Raw genomic sequence first — 10,194 nt, 5'->3', positions numbered from 1 at the left:
TGTTGGCTAGAGCGCACCTATAGCCTACCATCATTATGGACAAAAGAGCAACATTATTTTTTATTTGTCAAACGGCAGCCAAGCATCGATTATCCGTTCACCAGAATAAGACCCTCAATATTTATTGGAAAGGAGCATCAAGCTCATCACCTTGCACTTTCACCAGCCTGTGAAGTTTGTCATAAATGATTTCATCTGTAGCCTAATAGACTGTATGCTTTCCGACAGGTCGTAGTGGGAGGACCACACTACATGTTATTGCGTGACTCAAAGTTTACTCGATATGATTGTTAAAATCGTTTCCACCGACATTTCTCGCATAATTAATTTTACCGACAAAGAAAGATCCCACCATGTTTTGTTTTGTTGACATTTGGAAAGTTTACCCCCCAAAAAATATGTTTCCAAAAAATATGTTTCACGCCTGTCATGACATTTTGTTATTCAACATGCATTTTACTCACATAAAAATATTGAATGGAAACCTGGTTATCGTAAGTGTTAATTATTCAGCTTTCATAGGTCAAGAGCAGTATAATGTCTCGTTAATGAGCTCTACTGATTTATGCAAAATAAGGAGAGAAAAAAAACATTTATGATGAGGAACATCTTCGTAAAATGTAAAACTGCAAGAGACACCGTTTCTCAACAACAGTTATAAGACATACAGATAAAGTGCAATACTTCCTTCTCTTCACTAGCTGTCACTTTCATTTTTGGGGGGGAAACACCTTCGCCAGGGGCTGAATGGCAGTGCAAGCAAGAGAAAGAGGATTCCGCCCAAAATAAGCATGACCCCTGCACACCCAATACAGGACACTGACCAAGACAGCTCGTGATGCAAAGGCACCGAGTGGTCACTGGCTAGGAAGGAGAGGACCGATTGGTTGAAAACAGTAAGAGATAGGAGCATCAGGAGGCCTAAGAGAGAGAAAGAGAGGGATGAAGAACAAAAGAGAGAGAGAGATATTAGGGGCTTGGTGTGTGTGGAGATGGTAAATACACCTTACTGATGGGATAGTGGAGGTGGTATTGATATACAGTATATGACCTTTTCATCATCCACTTCTCAGATCCTCAGAGTATATCAGGACTCTACAGGTGCCATGACTAATGCCCTTTGTATCTAATTACCTCCCTTGATACTCTTGAACAATGGCTCTATGTTTTTCGTAAAAATAAAAAAAATGGTGTTGAGTACCAGTAGCTTTGTTTTGTTTCTGCTGCCTGCACAGGTTAAGTCCTAACTCTCTGCAACATGGGTAAGGTCTGAATGGTGTTCTCCTCGCATCCTATCTCCTATCTCTGTTGACTCTAATGCTTCCCACAAGGGATGAATAAGGGATCATTGCTTTTCACCTGGATTCACCTGGTCAGTCTATGACATGGAAAGAGCAGATATTCTTAATGTTATGTCAACACAGTGTATAATACCTTGGCTCACATGTCTACTCGCTCACCTGACAGAACGAAGCAAACCGAGGCAGGCTTGAGGAAGAACGATTCTCCTTTGCTGAGGGCTGTGGTGATGCATATGGCCCCCATGACCATCAGGAAGAGACCGAAGAGGGCCATCATGGCCGCCGCCACATTCAGACCTGGGAAGAGAGAAACGGTTATTGTCTTGATACAGGTACATTCTATTATTCATAGTACATTGGCACCAGGTACAATGACATTTTAGTCATTTAGCAGACTCTCTTATCCAGAGCGCCTTGCAATGAGGGCATTCAACTAAGGTAAGTAAAACAACCACATGTGGGAAACAGTGTTCAAAAATGGCAATCGACAAAAAGGTCAAGGTCATGGCATCCACTTATAATTCTAACAGATATTGGTACATCATCTCTGACTAGCCTAGAGGACAATGGGAAGCGTAAAATGTCACACTCCTGACATATGGGGGTGGCAGGGTAGCCCAGTGGTTAGAGCTTTGGACTAGTAACCGGAAGGTTGCAAGCTCAAACCTCCGAGCTGACAAGGTACAAATGTTTCGTTCTGCCCCTTAACAGGCAGCTAACCCACTGTTCCTTGGCCGTCATTAAAAATAAGAATTTGTTCTTAACTGACTTGCCTAGTTTAAAAAATAAAAAATGAAAATAAATATAGGGCATCATTCCCATTGAAACAAATACAAAACACAGAAGATATTGTACTTTTGAGCATAATAAATAAATAACACTTCTGGTTTAGAGCTCGAGAAAAAAAAAAAGGATTTCACAATTGGTCCCCATAGACCCACGAAGAAACGCTGTCTTGCTGACTTCAGTGCTGTAACGGAAGAGGAGTGGGTGGAATGCATTATAGACACTCACTGCAGTCAATGGCTGACCCAGTGAAACATAGACGACAGACTCGAGGAAGAAAGAGAGAGAGTGGGCGGGCAAAGGTGGGTCATAGGTTGAAAGAGGGCAGGGGACAAGCTGACTCACTCTTTTCTGTTGTCTTCTGGAAGATGACGGCATTCTCTCCAGTGGTGTAGAACTTGAAGTAGTTGCAGTGAGATTCTGAAGGAGATGAAGAGAGACGAGGAACTTATTTGAAACGGATGGAGACCTTATTCACTTGCCCGTCACCATAATCTTATTGAGATTCGTACGGCTTGCTGCACACTAGTTGTCGTACATTCGCGCACATTGATGACAATACCAAGGCTGTTATCTCTTCTATACAATTAGTGTCATGACATCTCGTAATCCAATACATGCAGTTGATCCTACATACAGTGCCTTGCGAAAGTATTCGGCCCCCTTGAACTTTGCGACCTTTTGCCACATTTCAGGCTTCAAACATAAAGATATAAAACTGTATTTTTTTGTGAAGAATCAACAACAAGTGGGACACAATCATGAAGTGGAACGACATTTATTGGATATTTCAAACTTTTTTAACAAATCAAAAACTGAAAAATTGGGCGTGCAAAATTATTCAGCCCCCTTAAGTTAATACTTTGTAGCGCCACCTTTTGCTGCGATTACAGCTGTAAGTCGCTTGTGGTATGTCTCTATCAGTTTTGCACATCGAGAGACTGAAATTTTTTTCCCTTTCCTCCTTGCAAAACAGCTCGAGCTCAGTGAGGTTGGATGGAGAGCATTTGTGAACAGCAGTTTTCAGTTCTTTCCACAGATTCTCGATTGGATTCAGGTCTGGACTTTGACTTGGCCATTCTAACACCTGGATATGTTTATTTTTGAACCATTCCATTGTAGATTTTGCTTTATGTTTTGGATCATTGTCTTGTTGGAAGACAAATCTCCGTCCCAGTCTCAGGTCTTTTGCAGACTCCATCAGGTTTTCTTCCAGAATGGTCCTGTATTTGGCTCCATCCATCTTCCCATCAATTTTAACCGTCTTCCCTGTCCCTGCTGAAGAAAAGCAGGCCCAAACCATGATGCTGCCACCACCATGTTTGACAGTGGGGATGGTGTGGTCAGGGTGATGAGCTGTGTTGCTTTTACGCCAAACATAACATTTTGCATTGTTGCCAAAAAGTTCAATTTTGGTTTCATCTGACCAGAGCACCTTCTTCCACATGTTTGGTGTCTCCCAGGTGGATTGTGGCAAACTTTAAATGACACTTTTTATGGATATCTTTAAGAAATGGCTTTCTTCTTGCCACTCTTCCATAAAGGCCAGATTTGTGCAATATACGACTGGTTGTTGTCCTGTGGACAGAGTCTCCCACCTCAGCTGTAGATCTCTGCAGTTCATCCAGAGTGATCATGGGCCTCTTGGCTGCATCTCTGATCAGTCTTCTCCTTGTATGAGCTGAAAGTTTAGAGGGATGGCCAGGTCTTGGTAGATTTGCAGTGGTCTGATACTCCTTCCATTTCAATATTATCGCTTGCACAGTGCTCCTTGGGATGTTTAAAGCTTGGGAAATCTTTTTGTATCCAAATCCGGCTTTAAACTTCTTCACAACAGTATCTCGGACCTGCCTGGTGTGTTCCTTGTTCTTCATGATGCTCTCTGCGCTTTTAACGGACCTCTGAGACTATCACGTGCAGGTACATTTATACGGAGACTTGATTACACACGGGTGTATTGTATTTATCATCATTAGTCATTTAGGTCAACATTGGATCATTCAGAGATCCTCACTGAACTTCTGGAGAGAGTTTGCTGCACTGAAAGTAAAGGGGCTGAATAATTTTGCATGCCCAATTTTTGAGTTTTTGATTTGTTAAAAAAGTTTGAAATATCCAATAAATGTCATTCCACTTCATGATTGTGTCCCACTTGTTGTTGATTCTTCACAAAAAATACAGTTTTATATCTTTATGTTTGAAGCCTGAAATGTGGCAAAAGGTCGCAAAGTTCAAGGGGGCCGAATACTTTCGCAAGGCACTGTATAGACTACCATACAAATATACTACAGCTCTGCCTTCACTATTATTCTATTTTAGTAAAGTATTTGAGAGTAATATGTGTGTTTGTTCAAGGTAAGCATCTATCCCTACAGAATGTAAATGTATATTGCAGTCCATCTGTGACCCAGTCTACACCTGCATCCAGTGATTGGATTGTGGACACAATGCTAATACCTGATATCTAGCCGTATCTAACGGTGGGGGCTATAGCTATGTAATGAAATCTTAATTGTCACTTCTGGCCTTGAAATCGTGAGATGTGGCTGAACTTCCCCTTTCAAATCTGTCATAGAAGGGTCCATAGGATTTCTCAAGAGAGCGTTTTGTATAGTTTTGAATGTACGAGTTTGAGTGAACTCTGTCTGGTTTACACAATTTGCCGGTATTCAAAATTTGCCGGTCTGTGATTTCTGATAGTTGGGTGTGTATAGTTTGGAATGAATGAGTTTGAGTTAATGCTGTTTGGTTTACACAAAATCATGTAGGCCTATTCATGCAGCGCCAGAGCAGTCACCTCCTGGCAGTTCAGCCGGACCACAGCTCTCTCGCTCAGGGTCTATGTCCGCCACCCACAGAGTCCGGGAGCATCCTTTCCACAGCCCGTAGTGAGCCGCCAGACACGTCTGGTTGTTGTAGAAGTTCTTGGGCGGGGACAGCTCCACCCAATACTCTGTGCCCAAGCCCAAGACTGTCAATACCACGCCCACGATGGCCACGAAGAACGCCAGCTTGATCTTGCCCTTCTGGACCTCGCTCATGTCCCCTGGGTGTCTCGATGTCAACGCTTTTCCCCGGCGCTTAACTCCCATAGCACCAGCCCCAGCCCCTCTGCCACCCATGACACCGGTCAGTCCCAGTAGACCTCCCCCTGGTCCTACGCCCACCCCCGGTGGAACCGGCCTGCCATCCTCTTCGTGCAGAAAGAAGGTGGACCACATAACAGCTTTGCAGATGTTCACGATTGGAGAAAAAAATGAATATGAATAATGGCTAAAAACATGTAGAGAGTGCAGGAGACAGGAAATGGGTTTCTATGGTGAAGTGGCAATGGAGCAATAGAAATTATGATAGACAGGGGTTGTTTTGGCAAGCGGGATGGAGCGAGGGAAACAGGAAGATGTGGGAGGACAGGAGGGAAACAGGAAGATGTGGGAGGACAGGAGGGAAACAGGAAGATGTGGGAGGACAGGAGGGAAACAGGAAGATGTGGGAGGACAGGAAAAAAAGGCAAATGGGAATTAGCAGCACTGCTGACTCAGTTTATGAAGCAAACATGCTAAAACCCATGATAAAAAAGGATAAATCATGTTTAGGATTATCAGTGCAGAAAATATATTTTGTTTAGTTTTTTTTTGGGTGTCGGCACAAATCATTAATTGTAAGTTATTAACACCAGACATCGAAAGCTTGATGTAAAAGTGGTTTGGAAGAAGAATGCAATGATGAGCGGGTCATAATGAAAAAAATGGGTCATAAATTAGAACAGAATTTAAAAGAATATCAAAAAGAGAGGTAGCTTCTGGGTAGAAGTTGGGAAACAGAGTTATGGAGGAGAAGGCGAAAGCAGAGGGTTTTAACATCAGTAGAAGACAATCTACTGCCTTTTTAAACAATCACAATGTTAATATCAACTAAATGTTAAAACTGCCGTATCCCCCTTATAGTGGCTGATAAAATCCAACATGGCAAATATTATTTTCATCTTGACGGCTACATGATGGGCAATTTAATGCTGCACATACTATTTTCCAACTGCATGGTTGCTACATTGACCCTTTCTCACCTTTCGAAGCAAATATTGTGTGCACATGTTACATCAGTTACTATCATCAAGTCAAAGTTGTGTTAAAGTCACTTTTTTAACATGTTTTTATACATCTTAAATAACTATATCTATATTTAGATGTCGACTGAAAGATGGACAACACAATTGCTACTGTATCTTACAAAGAAGTCTAAGCAACTAGTGCGCTAACTCAAAATAAGGCAATGAAAAGGCTTCAGCAATAATGTTTGCACCTCATTACCGTTACCCTCACAGGATATAAAAATTGACCGGAAGAGGAAGTTCTGAACAATAAAGATTCAAATTACAGATGCAAAACAGTGCTGTATGATTCAGTCTTGAATACCTCTTTTGGATTGGCCCCTTTTTTACAATTTCCGCCTAAAATGACAAATCAAACTGCCTGTAGCTCAGGCCTTGAAGCCAGGATATGCATATTCCTGATACCATTTGTAAGGAAACACTTTGACGTTTGTGGAAATGTGAATGGAATGTAGGATAATAAAACACATTAGATCTGGTAAAAGATAATACAAGAAAAAAACAAGAAAAAAGTTGTACCATCATCTTTGAAAAGCAAGAGAGAGGCCATAATGTATTATTCCAGCCAAGGTGCAATTTAGATTTTGTCCACTAGATGGCAGCAGTGTATGTGCAAAGTTTCAGACTGATCCAATTGCATATCTGTTAAAACTTTTGTATCAAGACTGCCCAAATGTGGCTCATTTGTTTATTAATAACTTTTCATGTTCAGAACTGTGCACTCTTCTCAAGCAATAGCATGGTATTCTCTCACTGTAATAGCTACTGTAAATTAGACAGTGCAGTTAGATTAGCAATAATGTAAGCTTTCTGACAATATCAGATATGTCTATGTCCTGGGAAATGTTCTTGTTACTTACAACCTCATGCTAATTGCATTAGCCTACGTTAGCTGAACCGGGACCCACCAATCTTGAAGAGGTTTTGAAGTGCCTCGCAATATTCCATTCAAATCAACTTATTCCATTTCAATACCTATTGAAATATACAACATTGTGATCAGTAACTCCATTAAATACGCAAAAAAAACGCAAACTCGACCAGCAACAGATGCCGACACCCCAGAGCAACTTTAAAGGCCATCATAAGCATAAGCATAAGCAATTCCATTTATTTTTCAATTATGTAATTCAATATCTCTCTACGACGGACCCAAATTAATTTATTTCTACTAATTTTGCTTTACTATATACTCAGTCATGGCCACATTACGAATCATAACAATGATATGAAGAAATTGCTGACCTGTTCGGTGTGCGTGTGGTTCAGTTCGGGAATGAAACAGGGCGAGGCGAAGAGAGGGAGTGCGCGAGAGAGGGGTCGCCGAGGAAGAGAGGAAAGGAGGTATGGGGAGTGGAAAGAGGGTGGAGGCCAAAGTAGTCTTGTGTGAGTGGGTGTGTTTAGTAGCTATGCGGCCACACGCCTATGCCTGTGTATATGTTTGTTTAGACATGCACGTACGGTTGTGCTGGATCTATCTGTCTTTGCTGGCCCCTGTAATATGTATGAGCGAGAATATGGGTCAAGAGTGTGTGGTCTCTATATCTCTGTGTGTATCACTCTATATCACTCTATATCACCATATCAGTGTCTGTGTGTGCATGCGTATGTGTGTGTGTATGTGTGTGTGTGTGTGAGCGTGCACCTGATAGTGTGTGTGTGTGCATGTGTGTGCATGTGTGTGCGTGTGTGCGTGTGTGTGCGTGTGTGTGTGTGTGTGTGTGTGTGTGTGTGTGTGTGTGTGTTTGGGTGTGTTTTGTGGTGTGTGTGAGAGAGAGACAGAGCGCGCACACACAAAATAATTTAGTGTGTGTGTCTCTTCGTTCTATTTTTGACAACCACCTGTTAATGACATACATTTTCTTTTACTAGAGACACAGGCCTGCTGACGAGTTTATGTCAGGAAAGGGGGTGAAGGTAGATTCCTGGGGCTTCTGCTAGTACTTGGTAGATTAAAGAATTGTGGCTGCAACACTTGAAATCAGAAACTTTGCATATAGCCTTGGTGTGACGTAGGCTGAGCGAGATCGAGTAATGGCCAGGGGCAAACCCTGTACTCTGCCTTTTGCTGACACCTTTCAAACCCAGAGTTTATCCATGGTCAATCTGGGTTTATGTAGGAGACAGTATTGTCTGATTCCAGCTAAGCAGCTGGATTTTCAGGATCTGTTCACAGGGTCTATAACAGTTAGTAGTAACATATCCTTGAGCAAGATCCAAAGACTTTAAACCTGTATTGCTTGAGTCAACTGGAAGCCTATTTTAAAGCTGCTATATGAAGACGCTATGCAAAAGTGAGTGTGAGTTATGTACATTGCCCTAGATAAAGGCGTCCTCTTGGCAGGAAAACAATATGAAATGGAGACAATTTAGAAATGTACTTGATGTCTTCCATTCGTAAGGCAACGTTATTGCAATAGTTTCCCAGGGAGACTTAATAAATGATTGATAAAAACTCAAATTCAAGCTGAGTCAAACGTAAACGTCCCTTTTTCTCCTGTATCGGAAAGTTCCATAAATGATTTGAGCCGTAATTCTCTTACACCTCTGCCGTGCAATGCACAACCTTACACAGTGAGAGCATGGGGATGGCTGTTCGTGCCACTACTGTATGTCGAGCACATGCCATTCAGATCCCATGTCCAGAAGCACATACAGTACACGACATGGGCATAAGGACCGCAACACCACACCACAACTCCCTATCAGGGGGAAAGATTTATGTAGTGAGGTTATACAGGGACTCCAGGGATGACTGTCTCCAAACCTTGCTACACTAACAGACAGGAGGATTGTAATCAGTTCTAGACCATGTAAACAGGGATCCGTGCATTTCAAAAACAATATACATACTGTATGCACAAATCATTTTTTATAACAAAAATACATGTCTATAGTGCACTGCTGGTATGTACTTTTGGGCCAACATAATAACATTTACATTTACATTTAAGTCATTTAGCAGACGCTCTTATCCAGAGCGACTTACAAATTGGTGAATTCAACTTAGACTATGAGAATGCAACGCAGGGGTAGGTGTGACCTCTCTGGTCCAAACAGTGCTTCAACAGGGTTGGTAATTATGCGACTGGAAACATTCATTCGCACAGGGAATTATTCTGCTGGCAGGATGCTGCAGTCAGATGTGCTCAGCATTGTGATAAGTAACGAGAGACACTGAGGGCCCTGTTTGAATACTTCAGAAATGCATCCTTCCTTCCTTGTTTCCTCAAATATTTTTGGAATGTCTCCTTCCTTCCTTGCGTCCTTGAGGTAAGCATAGATTTAGAAGTGATCGGATAGGTGTAAGCAATGTTATCACCAATCCAACTGATTCAGAGCTCTGATTACTTCAAGACAGGTAGGAAGGAAGGATGCATTTCTGAAGTACTACAAAAGGGCCCTGGACTGCGAGTTACTAAGATAATGTAGTAGTGAATGATCTCCATAAGATGGCACTACCAGTCAGAGCTTTGTGGGGTGGCGGTGCTGACAAAATGAGCCACCCTGATTTAAAAGGCATGCATGGCGAAGTTTGACTTTAATGTGTGATAGGATTAGACCAGTGCGAGATGATTCGTTAGGGACAAAGTTGGGGTTGTGTTGCATTGGAGTGGTACTGAAATCCACCCAAAACCACTCATTCCTTTAATTTAGTGTTATTTAACATTAATACGTGAGGACAATATTTTTGCGTTATAATAAGGTTGGTAGCAACATGGAAAATCCCTGTGAAAATCTGTTGCAGGTCAAGTCAACTACAAAATCCACAATGCAATGCTCTCTCTATGGACCGACTGGCTAGCTAGCTAGCAAAGCTAGCTACACACAATAATACCAAAGACAATATCAGCATGTAACGCAGCTAGTTAGCTGTAAAATCTCCTAAACAAACTGCACTATCAATTTAGGAGTCTATCTCATCATGTTCAACCTGCAGATTTATGCGCCTTACAGAGTGGAGTCTAACATTCGCAACAGCAGGTATACTTTTGA

At 41.9% G+C, this 10,194-nt stretch overlaps 1 protein-coding gene across 1 annotated transcript; it reads right to left on the bottom strand.

Annotated features, from left to right (window-relative positions):
- Nucleotides 1-697: 697 nt before the first annotated feature.
- LOC135551425 (voltage-dependent calcium channel gamma-6 subunit-like) lies at nucleotides 698-5,308 on the bottom strand. The gene is made up of 4 exons (XM_064982640.1): nucleotides 4,885-5,308; nucleotides 2,433-2,507; nucleotides 1,461-1,598; nucleotides 698-921 (listed from the first exon to the last, which is right to left on the bottom strand). The coding sequence occupies exons 1-4, from the start codon at nucleotides 5,306-5,308 to the stop codon at nucleotides 698-700; spliced, it is 861 nt and encodes a 286-aa protein (XP_064838712.1).
- Nucleotides 5,309-10,194: the final 4,886 nt, after the last annotated feature.

Source organism: Oncorhynchus masou, chromosome 13 (genome assembly GCF_036934945.1).
Source record: "Oncorhynchus masou masou isolate Uvic2021 chromosome 13, UVic_Omas_1.1, whole genome shotgun sequence".
Taxonomy (NCBI): Eukaryota; Metazoa; Chordata; class Actinopteri; order Salmoniformes; family Salmonidae; genus Oncorhynchus; species Oncorhynchus masou.
The sequence above is the reverse complement of the archived record's forward strand: the minus strand, read 5'-3'. Positions and strand labels throughout refer to the sequence as shown.

What these genes read in the sequence shown, in the direction of transcription:
- LOC135551425 (XM_064982640.1), bottom strand. Translation starts at nt 5,308, where the DNA reads ATGTGGTCCACCTTCTTTCTGCACGAAGAGGATGGCAGGCCGGTTCCA. An exon ending in TCCGGCTGAACTGCCAGGAG is followed by an intron (nt 2,508 to 4,884) that starts GTGACTGCTCTG and finishes CATCTCCTTCAG; the next exon opens with AATCTCACTGCAACTACTTC. An exon ending in CCAGAAGACAACAGAAAAGA is followed by an intron (nt 1,599 to 2,432) that starts GTGAGTCAGCTT and finishes CTCTCTTCCCAG; the next exon opens with GTCTGAATGTGGCGGCGGCC.